Source organism: Primulina eburnea, chromosome 11, assembly GCF_022965805.1.
Source record: "Primulina eburnea isolate SZY01 chromosome 11, ASM2296580v1, whole genome shotgun sequence".
Classification (NCBI taxonomy): domain Eukaryota; kingdom Viridiplantae; phylum Streptophyta; class Magnoliopsida; order Lamiales; family Gesneriaceae; genus Primulina; species Primulina eburnea.
Window position 1 is genome coordinate 28,584,676 of NC_133111.1, and position 25,849 is coordinate 28,610,524.

The 25,849-nt window shown below is 41.0% G+C and overlaps 1 protein-coding gene across 1 annotated transcript; it reads left to right on the forward strand.

Annotated features, from left to right (window-relative positions):
* Window positions 1-25,849, forward strand: LOC140805501 (protein FAR1-RELATED SEQUENCE 5-like). The gene is made up of 2 exons (XM_073161770.1): window positions 1-258; window positions 24,875-25,849. The coding sequence occupies exons 1-2, from the start codon at window positions 1-3 to the stop codon at window positions 25,847-25,849; spliced, it is 1,233 nt and encodes a 410-aa protein (XP_073017871.1).

Genomic DNA, 25,849 nt, shown 5'->3' on the forward strand with positions numbered 1-25,849 from the left:
ATGGACGAGGCAGTTGCTGAACAGTTCATAAACGGTTTGAATCCGGACATCTTTACTCTAGTGAATACGGGGCGACCTAATGCTTTTTCTGAGGCGCTGAACCGAGCAAAGGGAGCAGAGGCTGGTTTGATCAGACAGCGAGGAGCTTCCTATAGTGTTTCGGGTCAGAGACCGACGCCACCGTCTGTCGTACAGTTTCCACCACCTCCTCCTCGATATGATAGTGGAAGCGGGAGTGGCAAGAAAGAGTTTTTGAAGGCTAAGGGGAAGCAGTTTAAGAGAGCTGGGAGCAGTTCGTCGAGCTCCAGCGGATCCCGACAGAGAGGTCAGGGTCAGAGTTCAAAGTACAGTGGTGTTTATTGCAGTTCGTGTGGTGGTAGGCATGCCACTGAGCAGTGCCAGGGAGTTATGGGCAGATGTAACTATTACAGACAGCCGGGACACTTCGCCAGAGTTTGTCCCCAAAAAGGTGCCCAGAGATTTCAGAGTGCAAGGTCATCAGCTTCAGTAGCTCAGCCCGAGAGGCAAGCTTCGTCTGTCCATTCCTTCCAGCCCACGCCTACACAGTCCCAGCCTAGATCCAGAGGTGGCCATACGGTGAGCCAACCACCCAGACAACAGGCTCAGGTGTTTGCATTGACAGAGGAGCAGGCACAAGATGCGCCAGATTACGTGATTGCAGGTAACTGTTTTCTTTGCGGTTATCCTGCATATGTATTGATAGATACAGGTGCATCACATACATTCGTATCAGAACGTTTTGCATTGACACATGCTTTGCCTGTCGAGTCAATGTCTACTGTAGTATCTATTTCTTCTCCGTTGGTAAGTGGGTTGATATCTGTGAATTCAGTAAGACATTGCATATTACAGTTTGAGGGGCATGAAATTGATTTGGACTGTGTCGTACTTGGTTTATCTGATTTTGATTGCATTGTCGGAATTGACATGTTGACTAAGTACAGAGCTACTGTAGACTGTTTCCAAAAGATTGTCAGATTCAGATCTGAGATGACAGAGGAGTGGAAATTCTATGGTAAGGGTTCCAGATCTCGGATTCCCTTGGTATCTGCTCTCACTATGAGTAGATTGTTACAGAAAGGAGCAGAAGGGTTCCTTATTTATTCTGTAGACCTTCAGTAATCCAGCCCGGCATTGGCAGATTTGCCAGTAGTACGAGAATTTGCTGATGTATTTCCTGACGAGATTCCAGGGTTACCTCCAGCTCGAGAGGTAGATTTTAGCATTGATTTGATTCCAGGTACCGTCCCTATTTCGAGAGCTCCTTATCAAATGGCATCGATAGAGTTGAAAGAGTTGAAAGCACAGTTAGAAGATCTTCTGGCCAAGGGATACATTAGACTGAGTGTGTCTCCTTGGGGTGCTCCGGTGCTATTTGTACGGAAGAAAGACGGCTCTATGAGATTTTGTATAGATTACAGGCAACTGAACAAGGCAACGATAAAGAACAAATATCCTTTGCCTAGAATAGACGACTTATTTGATCAGTTGCAGGGATCTTCTATCTATTCCAAGATTGACTTGCGATCGGGATATCACCAACTCAGATTTCGAGATGTTGATATACCGAAGACAGCATTCCGGACCAGGTATGGACACTATGAGTTTGTTGTCATTCCTTTTGGTTTAACGAATGCTCCAGCAGGTGTTTATGAGTTTGATGAACCGCATCTTTCAGAGGTACTTGGATGAGTTTGTGATTGTTTTTATTGATGATATTTTGGTATATTCAAAGAATTTGAATGAGCATGCCAATCATCTAAGAATTGTGTTGCAAACACTGAGAAATGAAAGATTATATGCTAAACTGTCCAAGTGTGAGTTTTGGCTAAGACAGGTTGTCTTCTTGGGTCATATTATATCTGGAGATGGTATTTCTGTGGATCCGAATAAAGTTGAAGCTGTGATCAGTTGGCAGAGACCGACTTCTGTGCCAGAGATACGCAGTTTCATGGGTCTAGCAGGGTACTATAGACGATTCATCAAAGATTTCTCCAGCATTGCGAAGCCGATTACCCAGTTGACACAAAAGAACACGCCATTTGTGTGGTCTGAAGACTGTGAGACTAGTTTTCTAGAGCTAAAGAAGAGGCTGACCAGTGCACCTGTCTTGATGATTCCTTCAGGTACGGGTGAGTTCGTTGTATATTGTGATGCATCTCACAGAGGGCTGGGATGTATTCTTATGCAGCGAGGACACGTGATAGCATATGCCTCTAGACAGCTGAAGCCACACGAGACTCGATACCCAATTCATGATCTTGAATTGGCAGTTATCGTATTTGCATTGAAGATTTGGCGTCATTATCTTTATGGCGAGAAATTTGAGATCTATTCCGACCATAAAAGCTTAAAGTATCTATTTTCTCAGTCAGAATTGAATATGAGACAGCGCAGATGGCTCGATTTACTGAAAGACTTTGATTGCGAAATCAAATACTATCTAGGGAAGTCAAATGCAGCAGCAAACGCCTTGAGTCGAAAGGTTTGTGTCCTATCCTTATGGACGACAGGTGATTCGAATTTAGTTGAAAATTGCTGTTTGTCTGGATTAGCATTTGATACAGGTAGTAGACCATTGCTACTTTCTTCGATTCAAGTTGAGCCAGATTTGATTATGAGAATCAAAGAAGCACAAAGAATTGATTCAAATGTGCAGAAATCGATTGATATGGTCAGATCAGGGCATATATCAGAATATCAGGTACGTGATCATGTGCTATACGTGAATAACCATCTCGTAGTCCCAGATGTTTCAGATTTGAAACAACAGATATTGTCAGAAGCGCACTGTAGCCGGTTTAGCATTCATCCTAGTGGCAGGAAGATGTACAATGACTTGAAGACACAGTTCTGGTGGAAACAGATGAAGTCAGATATTGCGGAATTTGTGTCTAAGTGCTTAAACTGCCAACAGGTGAAGGCCGAGAGAAAGAAGCCCAGAGGTTTACTTCAGAGTTTGTCTATTCCAGAATGGAAATGGGATCACATTTCCATGGATTTTGTGACGAAGTTACCTCGTTCTTCCCGGGGCTGTGATGCGATTTGGGTCGTCATTGATCGACTGACCAAATCAGCGTGTTTTATTCCATACAGAATGACCTACCGACATGATCAGATGGCAGATTTGTATGTCAGAGAGGTAGTCAGACTGCATGGTGTGCCGAAGTCTATCGTATCAGATCGTTATTCACGATTCACTTCGCACTTTTGGCATAGTTTGCAGCAGGCTCTAGGTACGACTTTACACTTGAGTACTGCTTATCATCCTCAGACAGATGGACAGTCAGAGTGGACTATCCAGACTTTAGAGGATATGTTGAGAGTCGTAGTGCTAGATTTTGGCACTAGTTGGCAAGATTCCCTACCTCTTTGCGAATTTTCTTACAACAACAGCTATCAGACAAGTATCGAGATGGCACCGTTTGAAGCTTTGTATGGCAAGAAGTACAGATCTCCGTTGTACTGGGATGATGTATCTGAGGTACCAGAACTTGGGCCTGATATGATACGTGAGATGATTGAGAAGGTGAAGATCATTCAGAAAAGAATGAAGACGGCACAAGATAGGCAAGCGAAATACGCCAATATCAGACGTAGACCGTTGGTATTTGAAGCAGGAGACAGAGTGTTTCTAAAGATTTCTCCTTTCAGAGGCGTTGTCAGATTTGGCAAGCGTGGAAAGTTGTCTCCGAGATACATCGGTCCTTACGAGATTCTTGAGAAGATTGACGATCGAGCATATCGACTTGCTCTTCCTCCTTCTTTATCCGGGATACATGACGTTTTTCATGTATCGATGCTGCGTAGATATATGTCAGATACCTCTCATGTCATTCACCCTGATGAAGCTGAGCTTGATCAGACTTTGAGCTACGTTGAACAACCGATACAGATTCTTGATCGGAAAGAAAAACAGCTCAGGACGAAGACTATTCCGCTAGTGAAAGTCCAATGGAGTCGACATGGCATCGAAGAAGCGACTTGGGAGACAGAAGCAGATATGAGACAAAAACATCCCGAGTTATTTACATAATGTAAGTGATTCTTCAGTTTTGATTATATTACTTTTCATGTATGATATGATAGATTGCATGCGATTTCGAGGACAAAATCATTTCTTAGAGGGGGAGAAATGTAAGACTCGAGATTTATTAATCTTCATTGACGTGAGACTCGGAATATATGAGAATGCATGACGTGCAATGAGGGGAGAAAGACATGAGAAATTAGAGTGTTGATAGACTGCACCCGCGCTTAGAACAGGAGTGCACCCGCGGTCATAAAATTCTGATTTTTGAAAGGCAGGCCGAAGCCACACCGCACCCGCGGTGTTAGGAGAGACCGCACCCGCAGTCGATGTCCAGTAGGGTAGGAAATTTTATTCGAAGCAAGACCGCACCCGCGGTGCGAGAAGGACCGCACCCGCGGTGGTGTGACCGCACACGCGGTCTGATATGTACCGCACCCGCGGTCGCTATTTTCTGAAAAATGAAAATGGTGCCGAGAGCATGGAGCACCCGCGGTGCTAGAGTGACCGCACCCGCGGTGCTGCATGCGAGAAAGCCACCTTTGTTTCATATGATGACACATGGTATGGTATATATACTTAATTGTGCTGAGTCTTCACTTTTACCATTTCCATCAGCTGAGAAGCGAGAGAACTAAGGGAGAAGCTTCAATTCCTTAGGTGTTACGCTTGTGAATTGGTAAGATTTATACATCCAAACTTTGATTGAAATAGATATTCTTGTTCCTTGCTTCAAAGGCTACAAGAGGATGTAAGTATCTTTCAGTTTCAACATGTTTGGAAGATTACATGTTGGGGAAATTCTGATATGCTTGTAAATGTGTGTTCTTGAGCTCATTGACATGGCAGAATCGTAAATGGTTTAATTATCAGATATCGCATGCGATTAATATGAGATTCCAGCATGTACTATGTGAGAATTATTGTAAGGCTCAAGAATTCTCAGTATCATTGATGTTAGACTTGTAGAGATAAGAATGCATGAATTATTGGATTTTGAGCAGCAGGGCCGAAGCCACACCGCACCCGCAGTACAGGAAGGACCGCACCCGCGGTGCATTGACAGAAAATTTGTAAAATTGTGCGAACAGACACCGCACCCGCGGTAATAACATCACCGCACCCGCGGTCCAAGAATTTCAGAAAATGCAAGGGCTGCCGTGAGCACAGCGCACCCGCGCTGCTAGTGTACCGCACCCGCGGTCGTGCCTGTCAAATGAAAAATAAAGACACTTGTTCCTTGCCATGCAATACAAGGGTATGTGGCTTCATTTCCTTCCATTTTCAGTAATAAGCACAGAGGGAGAATTCAGAAGAGAGTTCAAGGCTTATTCCATCTCACAATTTATCTTTTGCAAGATTTAGCCATCCAAACTTGAATTCGAGTTCAGATTGGTACTCCTCTCAACCAAAGGATGTAAGTATTGTTCATTTCCAGCATGTTTCGAAAATTATGTGTTGGAAGAATTCAGATTTGACATAGATTATGTGTTCTTGATATACTAAGCATCGTAGAAACGTAAACGGATCGAATTTCAGACGCCGTATGCTATACGTTCGATTTTCCAGCATGTGTTGGATTGAGAATATACAGATTACAGCATGTATATAGATGTTAGGTGAGATGATGAGTTGATTGTGATTGAGTATGATGTTCTTGAGTTATCGATATAAAATAATTACGTCGTTATGCCGTCGAATTGCATTGAAACCGATGTTAGCGTTGTATATTGATTTGCTTGAGATGTATATGACTAAAGTGCACATTGTTTATGCCATTTCAGATTTGTATTGACTACTTGGTATTCGAGATTTCGGTTCGACACAGACTGTGTGACAAGAAAGGTATAATTCATGTGGTCACGGGATTGCACAACTCGATTCAGATTTGATACGAGTTTCCCTAAATCACATACTAGATTATTATTACATTGATTATGTAATATTTTGTTTATTGATTTATATTCGAGTCCTGAGATAGGAGATATTGGCAGATTTGTCAAAACTAGACGTTTCGGTGTATCGACGCATAGGAGCAGATTTGCTATATGTGCAGACCCTCGATACAGAGTTGACCGAAGTCTAGGAATAAGACGTACCGTTGCCCCGAGTGGTTGGGTAGGTGACAGACCGTCTTATTCACACCGGGATCCCTAGATTAGAAAAGAGTCGAGTCAAGATTTAAATGTTGAATACAGATTTGTATTCTTCTACATGTTTAGATTTACATTCATGTTATTTGATATATGCTATGCATTTGTATATGATTATTACATTGCATGCATCCATGTTTTATACTGGGATATGTTCTCACCGGAGTTATCCGGCTGTTGTCGTGTCTGTATGTGTGCATGGCAACAGGTGGGGCAGGATCTGGGTCTCGAGCTAGATGAGAGATTGATGATAGCGTGGAGATTTCGGGCGTCGAAGATTGCTAGTGTTTCCTACTGGACTTGTATCACTTATGTTGTAGTTGGTATCTAAACACTAGAGTATGCTTGTACTAGACAGACTTGTATGTACACTATGTTGTTTATTTCATTTAAAAGTCATGTTATGCTTTAGCTATACATTTGAATTAATATTAAAAGCAAAATTTTTGACCCACATTTTCGAGCAAAGATCCAATTAAATCCCAAAAGAATTGAGTTAAAGCCCGGGTTCCCACAACAGGTGGTAGAGCTGTAGGTTCTGTAGACTGAGATAGAATAGAATGAGCGGGGTAGATCGAGTCATCTTCCTTGCTTTTGAGATGCTAGCATGGTTTACTGCTTTCCCTATTATATGTTGTTGTATTATCTGAATTGATTTACAGCATTTCAAGCCTGAATCAGAACCGATTCTCGATCAGAGGTATATGATCAGAGGAGGGCTGAGACAGATGATATTGATTGAGTACTAATCAGTTTGATAATCAGATCTATGCCGCCTAGACGTATACCACAGCCAGAGCAGGGTAGCACATCAGGTGCACAGATGGATGTTACCGCTACGCCGATGGAGACCTTATTGAAGAGATTCAGTCTTTCCATCCGCCTACCCTGAAGGGCACAGAGAGTGCAGTAGAGTGCGCGAGCTGGCTTGATGATATCGAGATGCTGTTTGAGTCTTTGGCATATACTGATGAGCGACGTGTGAAGTTGATAGGGCATCAGATGCAAGAGGTTGCCAAGAGCTGGTGGTTGACTACGAAGAGAGCCTTGGAGCAACGAGGCATTGATATCACATGGAAAGTCTTCAAAGATGAGTTCTATCAGCGCTTCTTTCCCATTTCCTACCGAAAAGATAAAGGAGCTTAATTTGCGAATTTGAAGCAGGGACAGTGGAACATCGAAGAGTATGTGGCTAAATTTTCTGCATTGTTACGATTTGCACCGCATGAGGCCGGGAACGACGAGGCAGTGGCCGATCAGTTCATCAACGGGCTGAACCCCGATGTCTTTACCTTGGTGAACACGGGCCGGCCTAGTACTTTTTCAGAGGCATTGAACCGAGCGAAGGGAGCAGAGGCTGGCTTGATCAGGCAGCGAGGGGCTTCCTACGGTGTTCAGGGGCAGAGACCGCCACAGCCTACTACCGTACAGTTTCCACCACCTCCTCCTCGTTTCGATAGTGGATCTAGTGGTAGTGGCAAGAAGGAATTTTTGAAAGCTAAGGGTAAACATTTTAAGAAGTCCGTGAGTAGTTCATCGAGTTCGAGTGGATCTCGACAGAGAGGTCAGGGTTCAGATTACAGTGGCGTATATTGTAGCTCGTGTGGAGGACGACATGAGACGGAGCAGTGTCAAGGAGTTATGGGACGCTGCAACATCTGTAGGCAACAGGGACACTTCGCCAGAGTTTGTCCCCAGAGAGGTGCACAACGATTCCAGAGTACAGGGTCATCAGCACCAGTGCCACAGATGGAGAGACAGGCATCCTCTGTACACTCCTTTCAGCCACCATCCACACAGACCCAGCAGAGACCAGGAGGTAGTCAGACAGTGAGTCAACCTCCTCGACAGCAGGCTAGGGTGTTTGCCCTGACAGAGGAGCAGGCGCAGGAGGCACCAGATGACGTCATTGCAGGTAGCTGTTTTCTTTGCGGTTATCCTGCATATGTGTTGATTGACACAGGTGCATCTCATACATTCATAGCTGAACATTTTGCATTGAGACATTCATTACCTGTTGAGTCTTTATCGACAGTAGTGTCTATAGCTTCTCCGTTGGGAAGTGGTTTGATATCTGTGACTACTGTTAGACACTGTATGCTTCAGTTTGAGGGGCATGAGATTGATCTTGATTGTGTAGTACTTGGTTTAGCTGATTTTGATAGTATAGTTGGTATAGACATGTTGACCAGGTACAGGGCCACGGTAGATTGTTTCCACAAAATTGTCAGATTCAGACCCGACATGACAGATGAGTGGAAATTCTACGGCAAGGGTTCCAGATCTCGGATTCCCTTAGTATCTGCTCTGACTATGAGTAGATTGCTTCAGAGAGGAGCAGAGGGCTTTCTCGTATATTCAGTAGATCTACTGAAGTCGAGCCCAGCATTGGCAGATCTGCCAGTGGTTTGCGAGTTTGCAGATGTTTTTCCTGATGAGATTCCAGGGTTGCCTCCGGTTCGAGAGGTAGATTTTAGTATAGATCTTGTGCCCGGCAGTGTTCCTATCTCGAGAGCTCCGTATAGGATGGCACCGATAGAACTGAAAGAGTTGAAAGCACAGTTGGAAGATCTTCTGTCCAAGGGATATATCAGACCTAGTGTATCTCCTTGGGGTGCTCCGGTGCTTTTCGTTAGAAAGAAAGATGGTTCGATGCGACTATGTATTGATTACAGACAGTTAAACAAGGCAACAGTAAAGAACAAGTATCCTTTGCCTCGCATCGACGATTTGTTTGATCAGTTACAGGGATCTTCGGTTTACTCGAAGATTGATTTGAGATCAGGGTATCATCAGCTCAGAGTTAGAGACGTTGATATTCCGAAGACTGCATTCCGAACCAGGTATGGGCATTACGAGTTTATTGTTATGCCTTTCGGTTTGACGAATGAACCTGCGGTGTTTATGAGTTTGATGAACCGCATTTTTCAGAGATATTTAGATGATTTTGTGATTGTGTTCATTGATGATATTTTGGTATATTCGAAGAGTCTGACTGAGCATGCAGATCATCTGAGAATCGTATTGAAGACGTTGAGAAATGAGCAATTGTATGCCAAACTGTCCAAGTGCGAATTTTGGCTGCGACAGGTTGTCTTCTTGGGGCATATTATATCTGAAGAGGGTATTGCGGTAGATCCGAGTAAAGTTGAAGCTGTGATCAGTTGGCCGAGACCGACTTCTGTGCCTGAGATACGCAGTTTCATGGGTCTAGCCGGGTATTATCGTCGTTTTATCCGAGATTTCTCCAGTATAGCGAAGCCTATCACCCAGTTGACACAGAAGAATATGCCATTTGTGTGGTCTGAAGATTGTGAAGCTAGTTTTGTAGAGCTGAAGAAGAGGCTGACCAGTGCGCCTGCCTTGACGATTCCTTCAGGTACAGGTGAGTTCGTTGTATACTGTGACGCATCTCACAGAGGGTTAGGATGTGTTCTTATGCAGCGAGGGCACGTGATAGCGTACGCCTCTAGACAGCTGAAGCCGCACGAGACTCGTTACCCGATTCATGATCTCGAATTGGCGGCGATTGTTTTTGCACTCAAGATCTGGCGTCATTATCTGTATGGCGAGAAATTCGAGATCTATTCCGATCATAAGAGCCTGAAGTACCTCTTTTCTCAGTCAGAATTGAACATGAGGCAGCGACGATGGCTTGATCTGCTGAAAGATTTTGATTGCGAGATCAAGTACTATCCAGGGAAGTCGAATGCAGCGGCAGACGCCTTGAGTCGAAAGGTATGTGCTCTTTCCTTATCGACAGTCGGTGTATCGAATTTAGTAGAGGATTGTTGCTTGTCTGGGTTGACATTTGATACAGAGAGTATACCGTTGCGACTTGCTGTGATTCAGATTGAGCCAGATCTGATTTTGAGGATCAAAGAAACGCAGAGAATCGATCCGAGCGTTCAGAAATCGATTGATATGGTCAGAACTTGTCATATATCAGAGTATCAGGTTAGAGATTCTGTTCTGTATGTGAATAACCGCTTAGTAGTGCCAGAGGTTCCAGAATTGAGACAACAGATCATGTCAGAGGCACACTGTAGTCGGTTCAGCATTCATCCTGGTGGCAGGAAGATGTACAATGACTTGAAGACGCAATTCTGGTGGAAGAAGATGAAGACAGATATTGCATAATTTGTGTCTAGATGTCTGAATTGCCAACATGTGAAGGCAGAGAGGAAGAAGCCCGGAGGTTTACTTCAGAGTTTGTCTGTTCCTGAATGGAAATGGGATCACATTTCCATGGATTTCGTGACGAAGTTACCTCGATCTTCCCGGGGCTGTGACGCGATTTGGGTTGTGATAGACAGACTGACCAAATCAGCGTGTTTTATTCCATACCGAATGACCTATCGACACGATCAGATGGCAGAGTTGTATGTCAGAGAGATCGTCAGATTGCACGGTGTGCCGAAGTCGATCGTATCAGATCGTGATCCACGATTTACTTCTCACTTTTGGCACAGCTTGCAGCAGGCTTTGGGTACGACTTTACACCTGAGCACTGCTTATCATCCTCAGACAGACGGACAGTCAGAGCGGACTATCCAGACTTTAGAGGATATGCTGAGAGCTGTGGTACTAGACTTTGGTACTAGTTGGCAAGATTCATTGCCGTTGTGTGAGTTTTCATACAACAACAGCTATCAGACTAGCATTGAGATGGCACCGTTCGAAGCTTTATACGGAAAGAAGTGCCGATCTCCGTTGTACTGGGATGATATCTATGAGGTACCAGAGTTAGGGCCTGATATGATTCGTGAGATGACCGAGAAAGTGAAGGTCATTCAGAGGAGAATGAAGACAGCACAGGATAGACAAGCGAAATACGCCAATGTCAGACGCAGACCGTTGATATTTGAGCAGGGAGACAGAGTATTTTGAAGATTTCACCTTTCAGAGGCGTTGTCAGATTTGGCAAGCGAGGAAAGTTGTCTCCTAGATACGTTGGTCCGTATGAGATTCTTGAGAAGATTGGCGATCGAGCTTACAGACTTGCTCTTCCTCCTTCATTGTCCGGTATACATGACGTTTTTCATGTATCGATGTTGCGCAGATACATGCCGGATGATTCTCATGTCATTCAACCTGACGAAGCTGAGCTAGATCAGACTTTGAGCTATGTTGAAAGACCGATACGAATTCTTGATTGGAAGGAGAAACAACTCCGAACCAAGACCATTCCTCTTGTGAAGGTGCAGTGGAGTCGTCATGGCATCGAGGAAGCAACTTGGGAGACAGAGTCTGATATGAGACAGAAACATCCAGAGCTATTCATATGATGTGAGTCTTCCTTTCAATTTTGATTATACTGTTTTGGGTATACTTGCATGATTACTTGCGTACGAGTTCGAGGACGAACTTTTGTCTAAGAGGGGGAGAAATATAAGGCTCAAGAATTCTCAGTATCATTGATGTTAGACTTGTAGAGATAAGAATGCATGAATTATGGGATTTTGAGCAGCAGGGCCGAAGCCACACCGCACCCGCGGTACAGGAAGGACCGCACCCGCGGTGCATTGACAGAAAATTTGTAAAATTGTGCGAACAGACACCGCACCCGCGGTAATAACATCACCGCACCCGCGGTCCAAGAATTTCAGAAAATGCAAGGGCTGCCGTGAGCACAGCGCACCCGCGCTGCTAGTGTACCGCACCCGCGGTCGTGCGTGTCAAATGAAAAATAAAGACACTTGTTCCTTGCCATGCAATACAAGGGTATGTGGCTTCATTTCCTTCCATTTTCAGTAATAAGCACCGAGGGAGAATTCAGAAGAGAGTTCAAGGCTTCTTCCATCTCACAATTTATCTTTTGCAAGATTTAGCCATCCAAACTTGAATTCGAGTTCAGATTGGTACTCCTCTCAACCAAAGTTACAAGAGGATGTAAGTATTGTTCATTTCTAGCATGTTTCGAAAATTATGTGTTGGAAGAATTCATATTTGACATAGATTATGTGTTCTTGATATACTAAGCATCGTAGAAACGTAAACGGATCGAATTTCAGACGCCGTATGCTATACGTTCGATTTTCCAGCATGTGTTGGATTGAGAATATACAGATTACAGCATGTATATAGATGTTAGATGAGATGATGAGTTGATTGTGATTGAGTATGATGTTCTTGAGTTATCGGTATAAAAGAATTACGCCGTTATGCCGTCGAATTGCATTGAAACCAATGTTAGCGTTGTATATTGATTTGCTTGAGATGTATATGACTGAAGTGCACATTGTTTATGCCATTTCAGATTTGTATTGACTACTTGGTATTCGAGATTTCGGTTCGACACAGACTGTGCGACAAGAAAGGTATAATTCATGTGGTCACGGGATTGCACAACTCGATTCAGATTTGATACAAGTTTCCCTAAATCACATACTAGATTATTATTACATTGATTATGTAATATTTTGTTTATTGATTTATATTCGAGTCCTGAGATAGGAGATATTGGCAGATTTGCCAAAACTAGACGTTTCGATGTATCGACGCATAGGAGCAGATTTGCTATATGTGCAGACCCTCGATACAGAGTTGACCGAAGTCTAGGAATAAGACGTACCGTTGCCCCGAGTGGTTGGGTAGGTGACAGACCGTCTTATTCACACCGAGATCCCTAGATTAGAAAAGAGTCGAGTCAAGATTTAAATGTTGAATACAGATTTGTATTCTTCTACATGTTTAGATTTACATTCATGTTATTTGATATATGCTATGCATTTGTATATGATTATTACATTGCATACATCCATGTTTTATACTGGGATATGTTCTCACCGGAGTTATCCGGCTGTTGTCGTGTCTGTATGTGTGCATGGCAACAGGTGGGGCAGGATCTGGGTCTCGAGCTAGATGAGAGATTGATGATAGCGTGGAGATCTCGGGCGTCGAAGATTCCTAGTGTTTCCTACTGGACTTGTATCACTTATGTTGTAGTTGGTATCTAAACACTAGAGTATGCTTGTACTAGACAGACTTGTATGTACACTATGTTGTTTATTTCATTTAAAAGTCATGTTATGCTTTAGCTATACATTTGAATTAATATTAAAAGCAAAATTTTTGACCCACATTTTCGAGCAAAGATCCAATTAAATCCCAAAAGAATTGAGTTAGAGCCCGGGTCCCCACAATTATACAGATTTCAGTATATGTATGGATGTCTTGATGAGATTATGAGTTGATTTGGATTGATTATGATGTTATTGAGTTATCGGTATCGAAGAAATACACCGTTTTGTTGTCGATTCATACCGAGACTGATTATTGAATTGTACAAGACTTGATGGGAGTTGCTTTGAATGATACATTGATAGAAAGCATCATTACATTGTCATTTCAGATTAGAATTGACAGAGTTGACATTCCAACTTCGATACCTTGACTACGACGACAAGAAAGGTATAATTCATGTGATTGTAGGGAAGACACGACTCGAATCAGATTTGATTGGAGTTTCTCAACCAAATCACATACTAGATTTATTGTTTATGTTTTGATATGTTTTGAATTGTTTATAGATTATATTGAAATCTCCTGATATGATAATGATGTGTTTATAGATTTATATTCAAGCATTGAGATAGGAGAGTCATTGACAGAGTTGTCAAAACTAGACGTTCGGGGTATCGACGCATAGGAGCAGACTTCCTCCGATTGTAGACATTCGATACAGTATATTCAAGCATTGAGATAGGAGAGTCATTGACAGAGTTGTCAAAACTAGACGTTCGGGGTATCGACGCATAGGAGCAGACTTCCTCCGATTGTAGACATTCGATACAGACACGACCGAAGTCTAGGAGTAAGACGTACAGTTACCCCGATTGGGAGGGTAGGTAACAGACAGTGACGTCTTATTCACCCCGGGATCCCTAGAGTATAGTCAAGGCATGAGTTGATTGGCATTGCATGCTTATATATGTTGGTTTCATAGACTATGGAACCTATGATTTAGATCACATGCATGATATTGTGTTTTATGATTTTATTATGCATATGCATGTATACATGTTTTATACTGGGATGTGTTCTCACCGGAGTTTCCGGCTGTTGTTATGTCTGTATGTGTGCATAACAACAGATGGGGCAGGATCAGGGTCACGACAGAGATGAGATCGAGTTAGAGTGGTGACTTCGGGCGCAGAGGACTGCTAGAGGTGTTTATCAGACTTGTACTACGTGTAGACTGTAAATTGTATTAAACACTAGCTTGTTTAAATGTACTAGAACAAGACACGTATATTATGTTGGTACATTATGTGTGTTGTAATTTAATAAAGAAAGATATTATACTTGTTTATATACATTTAATTTAATGTTAAAAGCAAAAATTTGACCCACATTTTCTCACAGATCCATTTAATCCCAGATAGAATTCGATTTAGAGCCCGGGTCCCCACAAAAATAATGTACGAAAAAAGTGGAACGGAATATGGATTTTATTAATCAGAATAGTTTTTGTATAGTTGCTTAAAATATAAATTTCCTTGCAGTTAAATCTACAATTTTTTTTCTTAGTTAGATTCGAATAAATTGTGTTATTAGTGGGGTGTATTCAATGTAGAGATTTAATTAAATTTCAATTATTTTTTTAAAATGATAGAAATATGTGGATTTGATAGATTTTTATTTACTCTCATAGAATCTCACATATTTGTAAATAGAACTACATGGACTTTTGTATACTTTTTGCAAGATTTTGGTAGATATTTGCAAATTTTTGATTAATGGTGAAAATTGTGTACTTATATATATATATATATATATATTATATATATATATATATATATGTATATATATATATATATGTGTGTGTGTGTGTGTGTGTATAATTTCTTTGAACTAATAATTCTTTAACATAAATAACATCTCCACTTTGAAATAAACTTACTTATTTAAAAAATAAATATGTTTAATATATGAAAAAATCACAATTCAATTTAACAAAATCAAAATTTCAATTCCCGTGTCTATTCAACATGCAAAAATAATTAATCAATAAATTTTTAATTTCTAAGCATATATAAAAATTTAATCAATATAGATAAATAACTAATTAAAACATTACGAAATTTGATAAATTTTAAGTAGTATTTTTATGAAAAAATCTAAGATTCGTTATTGTCAGTATGATCAAGGTCACTCCACATTCAATTTGTTATAGTATCCCTCCATGCATTTGCATTTGCTCGTTGTTGTTCTTCAGTATCAAATATTTGATCAAAGTTTTTATCCTCGTAAAATTGTTCTGCTGAAGGTTGTGGAAATTCATTCTCTGGTTCAACTGGAAATTCATCAAATCGACACTCCTTTCAAAGAAAATTTTGCAATCCGGCACAAACTATTTTGGAGATTTTAAACAAATACCCGAACCCGAAAAAATCGGGATCCCATCCCCGTTTCAGTTTTTCTCCGTGGGAAAAGTTGTCATCCCTAACCCTTTTTATGTCCAAGATATATTTACTTAAAGCAGATAACTAAAAAAACTTCAATTCCAACAATTTTATTAAATGGAGCTTAATTTTCTTAAATTATTGATTGAAATACCACTATTCTATCTCAGAAAAGAGAAAAAAATATCGCCACTCTAATTTAATCTTTAGTTTCATGTATCATCATAATCATTATCCCTCATTTTTTTATAATTACATTTTATAAGGTTCGAAGCTATTAATAGAAAATTTGAATTCGTTTTCACTCTATATTTATATTTTAAAATTTTTCTTATTATCGTTTGAAAAGTAAAATCACGTACACTATTGACGAATTCTATATATTAGACATAAAAAAGTTACTAAATTTGAATAAATATAATTAATTAAGTATAATAATATTTTTCAGTTCAATTGATTATTATTATAAGGTTATCAATAAGTTGGATTTATACCGTGCCTAACTTTTTCAACTTTTTTCTCTTTTTTTGTTAATTAAAAACAATAAAATTTAACATTACTGTAGTATCCCGATGCCTAATTTGAGTTAATTATTGGATTAATTATATTTCGGTGGGATCGGAAGGACCGAACCGGGTTCGGATCGTCTGAAGAGGGTTCGGATCGTCCGATCAGGGTTCGGATCGTCCGAAGTGTGCCGGATCGGATCTTCCGAAGTGGATCGGATCTTCCGATCGTTGTCTATAAATAGAGGCGCGAGGCTTCACTTTTTACTCGCCAATTCCGAGTGTTCCAGAGCGTTTTAGTCGTTTCTGATGGGTTTCTAGTCTTTTCCCGAGGTTTAGGCACTAGCGGGGAGCTACTGGTTTTGTAGCGGAGCTGTGCTCTAGTTGGGAGCTAGCGGCATCAGTGGGCTGACTACGGACGCAGGCTTGATTCTAAGGCTGATTGCTAGGATCTACTGATTTGAGGTACGAAAGTACTATCCGAGATAGCAGGATTGAGTATGCTTTACTATGTGTTGCATGTTTATATGTTGCATTATTATCTGTCATATGATGCATGGTTTATTATGCGGCATTTGCATAATCATGTTGAGCCTGACTATTTTTGAGATAGCCTGTTGAGAGGGTGCTCAGCCCTCGTTTGTTGTGGATGGTTGGACCCCGTTGGCCGACGGTGGTCAGGTCACCGGTATATCCACAGGTTTATTTTGGTATGGGAGCCACCTCCTGGTGCGACGGCGCAGAGTGCTACATACCTTGACGTCATTTACCTGAGCAGTATTTCGATATACCCAGATCCTGGTATCCAGTACATTTTGCATACATGCATGTCATAGTCTTGTATACTCATGCTTTCGGTGCTGAGCGTTTTATGCTCACGTCCTCGGTTTATCTCTGTTTTGGACACCCTATTCGATGGGGCAGGTCTCAGGTTGGGCGGTCCAGGAGGGAGTGGTCAGGGAGCTGGCAGAGGTTGACTTGTGGTTATTGGTATTTGTTCTTGGTATTTAGTTCGATCTGGTTGTTTAAGTATTTTGTACTTACAGATTCGATTGGGTTGTATTACTGTTTTTCCGCTGTTTACCTGATTCAGTTTTAAATGTTAATTTTGCATGCTTAAGTTCTGATTAGTAGGTGATTCTGGAACGGGTCACTACATTTATGGTATCAGAGCATGCATTAAGATTTTGAGATTTAGAACTGTTCTTTTGGGTTTAATCTCTGGTAACTTTTGTAGCTAAAAGATGTCTGGTTTTGACGACGATGCTAGTAGTCATGGCAGCGTTGGACGCTGGGGAGACCACGACGATCGGGAGCGTCGTCGAGAGCATCGAGAACGTCGTCAACACCGTCGTGATGAGCCTCGGAGTTTTAGTATGCATCGGTTCTTGCAGATGGGGCCGAAACCTCTTTCGGGCGGTGAGACTCCGGATGTTGCGGAGAACTGGCTTGAGAGGATGGAGAGCTGCTTCAAGACTTTTCAGTGCTCGGCGGAGCAGCAGATTGATACCCTTGATTTCTTGCTGGAGGGTGGTGCGCGCAAGTGGTGGAGGTCTACCTCTGCACCGATAGTTCAGCGACAGGGTCGAGTTCTTTGGGCCGATTTCCGAGCCGCTTTCATGTTGCTTTACTTTCCGCCAGCTCTTCTGCAGACCAAAGCGATTGAGTTGATCAATCTGAAGCAGGGAAGTTTGTCTGTTGATGAGTATCAGCAGAAGTTCTTTGAGTTGCTTCCGTATGTTCCGCATGTCAGTGACAATGCTATGGCCAAGTATAACCATTTTCTTCAGGGCCTCAATCAGGAGATTTATGATCGGGTTGTTGTCTGCGATGATCCGACATCGTATGAGGGCCTTGTGAATCGTTGTCGCCAGGCTGAGGGCAGTTTGCTGAGAGGTCGAGCCATGCAGTCTGCTCGTCCTACTAGTTCTTTGGGTCCCCGCGCCCAAGCATTCAAGAAAGCTGGATCTACTTCTTCTTCCTCTGGATCTGGAGGAGTTCACCATTTTGGGAAGAAGAAGGGCCCGTGTCAGCATTGCGGGAAGGATCATCCGACGGAACGTTGTCGCAAGGTTGCGGGTGCTTGTTACAAGTGCGGTGAGTTGGGCCACATGAAGAGAGATTGTCCACAGACGGGCGGAGGATCAGGATCTGGTTCTCAGGCTTCAGTTCATCAGAGGCCACAGCAGGGACAGTCTACTCAGGGTTCTAACCTCCGACCGCGTACTCAAGGGCAGGTCTTTGCTCTTAACCAGGATCAGGCGGCTGAGGAGAACGAGAGAGTTATCGCAGGTGTGTTTTTATTATGTGGATTACCTGCTTACGTTCTCATTGATACTGGTGCATCGCATTCATTCATATCTGCGAGATTTGCTAAGCGTCATAAGTTACCTTTCACTTCTTTGGACGTTGTGGTATCTGTTTCCACGCCGATGGGTCATTCGGTGCTAGCTAAACGTCTAGTTTTGGGTTGTCCTCTAGAGTTTGAGGGTAATGTTTTAACTGCTAATTTGATGATTCTTGCGATGGAGGATTTTGATTGCATTCTGGGAATAGATGTGCTGACTGTGTTTAGAGCTACTATGGACTGTTATCAGAAGTTTGTACAGTTCCGTCCAGTTGAGGGCGACAGTTGGTTTTTCTATGGAGAGGGAGCGCGACCCCCGATGCCTGTGGTTTCTGCTCTGAAAGCATGTCGTGCTTTAGAGTCGGGCGGGGAAGGCTACCTTATTTATGCTATTGATTCGTCCGCAGATAGTGTCGGTATCAGTGACATTCCAGTGGTTTGCGATTTTCCGGATGTTTTTCCCGAGGAGATTCCTAGTTTTCCTCCCGTTCGGGAAGTGGATTTCGGAATTGATTTAGTGCCAGGCACGGCACCAATCTCTAGAGCTCCTTATCGTTTAGCTCCATCGGAGATGCAAGAATTGAAACAGCAGTTGCAGGATCTTCTTGACAAGGGGTATATTCGACCCAGTGTGTCCCCGTGGGGAGCACCAGTTCTTTTTGTCAAAAAGAAGGATGGTTCTATGCGGCTCTGCATAGATTATCGGCAGTTGAATCGTGCGACGATAAAGAATAAGTATCCGTTGCCACGGATTGATGATTTATTTGATCAACTGCAAGGTACCTCTGTGTATTCCAAGATTGATTTAAGGTCTGGTTATCATCAGCTTCGAGTTCATCAGGGAGATATATCGAAGACTGCATTCAGGACCCGGTATGGGCATTATGAGTTTCTGGTTATGCCTTTTGGGGTGACGAATGCACCAGCAGTTTTTATGGACCTGATGAATCGGGTATTTCGGGATTTCTTGGATAAGTTTGTTGTGGTGTTTATAGATGATATCTTAATCTATTCGCATGATCAGCAAGAACACGTACAACACTTAAGGATTATTTTACAGACACTTCGCGAGAATCAGCTTTATGCGAAGTTGAGTAAATGTGAGTTTTGGATTGACAGGGTTGTATTCCTTGGTCATGTCATTTCTAGCAAGGGAGTTTCAGTTGACCCAAGCAAGGTGGAAGCGGTATTGAACTGGTCGCGTCCGACGACAGTAGCCGAGATCCGCAGTTTTCTGGGATTGGCTGGGTATTATCGCCGTTTCATTGTCAACTTCTCTCAGATTGCTAAGCCACTCACTCAGCTCACTCGGAAAGATGTTTCATTTGAGTGGACATCAGAGTGCGAAGAGAGTTTCTTGGAACTTCGCAGACGTTTGACATCTGCGCCTGTTTTGGCTTTACCGTCTGGATCTGGTGGTTTCAGTGTTTACACCGATGCCTCTTTACAGGGGCTAGGGTGTGTTCTGATGCAGAATGAGCATGTGATTGCTTATGCGTCGAGACAGTTAAAGCCTCATGAAGAAAACTATCATGTTCATGATCTGGAATTAGCAGCGATCGTTTTTGCTTTGAAAATCTGGCGCCATTATCTGTATGGTGAGCGATTTGAGATCTTCACTGATCATAAGAGTTTGAAGTATCTGTTCACTCAGGCTGAGTTGAACATGCGTCAGCGTCGTTGGATGGATCTACTCAAGGATTACGATTGTGAGATCAAGTATCATCCAGGATCTGCGAATCTCACGGCCGATGCTCTTAGTCGCAAGGTGAGATTATCTGCTCTTCAGACTTGTGCTGTATCTGGGATTATTCAGGATTTCTGTTCGATGGGATTCAATTGTAAGCATCGGAAGGGAACAGAGAGTATCCGTATAGCTACTATTTTGTCCGAGCCAGTTTTGTATTCTCGGATTAGAGATGCTCAGATGTCTGATTCTAAGGTTCAGAAATTAGCTCGGTTGGCTGATGGAGATAATACTTCTGGATTCCACTATCAGTCCGAGGGTCTTTTGTGCTTATCTGGTCGTGTTGTTGTACCAGAAGATGACACTTTGAGGGAGGAGATTTTGTCACAGGCTCATCGTAGCAAGTTGAGTGTTCATCCAGGGAGCAACAAGATGTATAAGGATTTGAGGACTCGATTTTGGTGGAAAGGTATGAAACGTAATGTTTATCAGTATGTCTCCAAGTGCCTAGTCTGTCAGCAGGTGAAGGCTGAGTATCGATGACCTGGAGGTTTGTTGCAGAATCTTCCTATTCCGGAGTGGAAGTGGGAGCATATCACGATGGACTTCGTGACTCACTTGCCTATGTCTGTAGGGAATAGAGATGATATCTGGGTGGTAGTGGATCTGCTTACTAAGTCTGCCCATTTTCTTCCTTATAACAGAGATTTCACTTTCGATCGGATGGCACGGTTGTACATTCAGGAGATTGTACGGTTTCATGGTGTGCCCGTGAGTATCGTTAGTGACAGAGATCCTCGATTTACATCTAGATTTTGGGGCAGTTTTCAGCAAGCTTTGGGCACTACCTTGAGTTTGAGTACTGCATATCACCCAGAGACTGACGGTCAGTCAGAGAGGACTATTCGTACTCTTGAGGATATGTTGAGATCTTGTGTGATGGATTTCGGGCCAGCTTGGCAGGATCATCTGCCACTGATAGAGTTTGCATACAACAACAGTTTTCATAGGAGTATTGGTATGTCTCCGTTTGAAGCATTGTATGGTCGACGTTGTCGTACTCCTCTGTTCTGGGAGGAAGTCGGAGAACGACAGGTCGAGGGTCCAGAATTGATTCAGCAAGCCATGGACAAAGTTCTTGTGATCAAACAGCGGATTAAGACTGCTCAGGATCGACAAGCGAGTTATGCGAACTCCAAGCGCAGACCTCTTCATTTTGATGCAGGCGAGAAAGTGTTTCTCAAGGTATCACCTTTTCGGAGGATTCTGAGATTTGGACTCAAGGGTAAGCTATCTCCGAGATTCATTGGTCCTTTTGAGATCTTAGAATGTGTGGGAGATTTGGCCTACAGATTAGCTTTGCCACCGTATCTGTCTAGTGTTCACAATGTGTTTCATGTGTCCTTGTTGAGACGATACGTAGCGGATGAGTCTCATGTTTTGCATCCGACAGAAGTTCAGCTGAATCCGGATTTGTCTTTTGTGGAAAGACCGGTTTCGATCTTAGACCGGAAGGATAAGGTACTGCGGAATAAGACTATTCCTCTTGTCTTAGTGCAGTGGCAGCGCCGAGGTACTGAAGAAGCTACTTGGGAACTAGAGAGTCGCATGCGGTCAGAGCATCCAGAGATGTTCTAGTTGTAGTATTTTCAGTTATGATTGTAATTTCAGTTGTGCTTTCAGTTGTAATTCATTCTTAAGTTGAATGTATTGTTGTTCAGAATTGTCATTCTTCAGACTCGATTTCGCGGACGAAATCCTTTTTAGAGGGGGAGAATGTAGTATCCCGATGCCTAATTTGAGTTAATTATTGGATTAATTATATTTCGGTGGGATCGGAAGGACCGAACCGGGTTCGGATCGTCTGAAGAGGGTTCGGATCGTCCGATCAGGGTTCAGATCGTCCGAAGTGTGCCGGATCGGATCTTCCGAAGTGGATCGGATCTTCCGATCGTTGTCTATAAATAGAGGCGCGAGGCTTCACTTTTTACTCGCCAATTCTGAGTGTTCCAGAGCGTTTTAGTCGTTTCTGATGGGTTTCTAGTCTTTTCCCGAGGTTTAGGCACTAGCGGGGAGCTACTGGTTTTGTAGCGGAGCTGTACTCTAGTTGGGAGCTAGCGGCATCAGTGGGCTGACTACGGACGCAGGCTTGATTCTAGGGCTGATTGCTAGGATCTACTGATTTGAGGTACGAAAGTACTATCCGAGATAGCAGGATTGAGTATGCTTTACTATGTGTTGCATGTTTATATGTTGCATTATTATCTGTCATATGATGCATGGTTTATTATGCGGCATTTGCATAATCATGTTGAGCCTGACTATTTTTGAGATAGCCTGTTGAGAGGGTGCTCAGCCCTCGTTTGTTGTGGATGGTTGGACCCCGTTGGCCGACGGTGGTCAGGTCACCGGTATATCCACAGGTTTATTTTGGTATGGGAGCCACCTCCTGGTGCGACGGCGCAGAGTGCTACATACCTTGACGTCATTTACCTGAGCAGTATTTCGATATACCCAGATCCTGGTATCCAGTACATTTTGCATACATGCATGTCATAGTCTTGTATACTCATGCTTTCGGTGCTGAGCGTTTTATGCTCACGTCCTCGGTTTATCTCTGTTTTGGACACCCTATTCGATGGGGCAGGTCTCAGGTTGGGCGGTCCAGGAGGGAGTGGTCAGGGAGCTGGCAGAGGTTGACTTGTGGTTATTGGTATTTGTTCTTGGTATTTAGTTCGATCTGGTTGTTTAAGTATTTTGTACTTACAGATTCGATTGGGTTGTATTACTGTTTTTCCGCTGTTTACCTGATTCAGTTTTAAATGTTAATTTTGCATGCTTAAGTTCTGATTAGTAGGTGATTCTGGAACGGGTCACTACAATTACAAAATGATGAGTCATGAGATAATAAATAATAATGAGATTGTAATAAAAATGGATGTTCTCGTTTTCTATGATATTTTTAGAGCTGAATTTTTTAGCTTTTGCTAACTAGGGAATTTTTTTAATCTTGTTGTTGTTTTCTTAGTTTATAATTTATACCTGTAGTGATAATCTCGAGGACATTATGCAAAATGTATTAGGATAGAGTTTTGTTTCATTGCTTGTTTATAGTGCCTTTTGTGAACTTTTCTGAAATTGAAAGTTCTCACTACATGAATGCACAAAATCGTGTTCTTATTTTATGTCTGAGGTCTGTGTCTACTGATACTTTATTTTTTTGAAAAATCGACAAACATTGGCTTAGTTCAATGATACCTCTGAAATTCTAGAAACTCTCGACTTGTCTTTAGAGAGGAGAATAACGTCGTTTTTGAATGAAGAAGAGATATATATGGGTGAGAAAAATATTTTACTAGATTAAAAGTCTACCAAAATCTCTAGGGTGAGTAAAAGACAATTTTTGAGTTTCTATAGTTGTACTTAGAGTTTTAAGGTTTGTACATAAATAATATGTTAGAATCATTGTAAATCTATAAAAAATATTGGATACTTATATATTTTTATAGATTTGTAATGTCTTTGTAATTTTAGTCTCATATCTTTTCTCCTTCACAATTATTATTCTTTAGCATAATTATGTAATTTCAGTATTAGTAATATATATTTTGATTTTTAGTAGTTTTAGTATTTTTAATCTAAAATGTTGACGTAACAACATCGAAAAAAATATTTAAAATATCAAAAAACTAAGATTGAAATTTGACAACATAAAAGATTAAAATCTAAAAAAATAAAAACACACACATACACAAGATCAAAATTACAATTTTTCTCATAAAAATTTTCATAATAGAAATTTTTTTCATCACCGAATATTTTATATAAGTATGAAGATGGATAATTTATATCAAGCTCCTATACCTTCTTTGATAATAATATACACTGTAGTAAAAAGTATATTTCAGATCTAATAAATTGAAATTTAAATTTTCACAATCTTCCAACGAAATTTCAAAAATTTCTCTAAATTATAATATATATATATACAAGATAAAATATTATATAATATAATAATAATTTATAATAATTATAATCATATCATAATATCACCATAAAATAATGTACTCGACTATATATATAAATTTCTTTGATTTTTTTGAGCCGGAGTAAAAATATATTTTTTGATACTTTTGTTTTCAATTTCTCGTAATAAATTATAATTAAATCGATATTTAAGATCCCAACAACTTCAATTTATTATCAATTTTTTTAAAAAAAAATAATATTATAATAATGAAGAATTTTACCATAATATTATAATTAATTTGTGTAAAAAGACAAGGTCGCAGTCAATAAGTTTGGCACGAAACACCAGGTATGGTAATGCAACGGGCTTCGTCGATCCTACATACATGGGTGCCACGTGTAAATAAAATTAATTTTTTAAAAAATGATTTTTAAAACACAAAAACGTACACAATCTCAATTATGGTTTTTTTTTTATTTCCTATGATCAACACAAGTCAAAATTTAGAGTCTCCCAAATTTTTTTTGTCAACCATTTCCCTTGCCTAAAGGTCAAAATTTTCGAAACCAAAGCTTCCCCCATTTCCTTGAGCCAAATCCTCTCCATCTTTTAGGTTCTGTATTTATTTGCAATGCGGTTGTCTTGTATTGTAACAAAGATATTATATGAAACCTTGAAAATTCATTTTTCTTGCATGAGTGTATTTTATAAGATAATACATTCATGTAATATTTATTTGAATATTTGTTCCAGCTTTTGTTGCTTACAAGGAAAGATGACAACTCAATAGCACTCGAAGAGTTGGAGGGAGACTACGATCAAGAAGGCGAAATTTATCCTAGTTCAAAAACGCAATGTGGAATTTCTGATTTCTCAATGCAAGAAAATATCGAGGTACAAACTGAAAAATCTTTCGTTGACATTTTGGAAAGTAAACTTGAAGTGGGTACAATTGTGAACAGTATCGAAGATGCATATTTACTGTATTGTCAATATGCACATGATAAGGGATTTAGTGTGAGAAAAGGTGATCAACGATGTTTTGCACGTACAAATGAAATTCAATCAAAAGAATTTATTTGTTCATGTGAAGGTTTGAAAGATGAAAGGTCTTCTAGTAAAAGGATTCCTGTCTATCAAAAGCCAGTTATTAGAACTCAATGTAAAGCTAAATTGAAGATTTCAAGGGAGAAAGGGGGTGAATGGCGAGTGATTAGATTTTTTCAAGATCATAACCATGAGATGTTTGCACCTGATCAAACTCATTTGTTAAGATCTGCACGCAATATCTCACATGCCAAAAAATGTACTCTAGAAGCTATGGTAAATGCTGAAATCTGTGTCTCTAATGCTGTTTATTTTATGGAAAATGAAGCAAGTGGACCAGAAAACTTAGGATTTAATAGAAAAGATTCATATGACCACATGAGTCGGATGAAAAAACATACCAAAGTTGAGAATGGTGATGCCACTTCACTGATTCAATATTTTATTAACAAGGCGAATAAGGAAAATTATTTTTATTGGAACATGCAATTGGATGATGATGATAGGGTGATGAACTTTTTCTTCAGGGACTACAGATGTTCTATTGATTATGAATATTTTGGTGATGTCCTATCCATTGATACAACATATCGAACAAATAAGTACTATTTGATATGTGCTCCATTTGTTGGTATAAATCATCGTATGCAGAATGTTATGTTTGGCTTAGCATTTATGTGA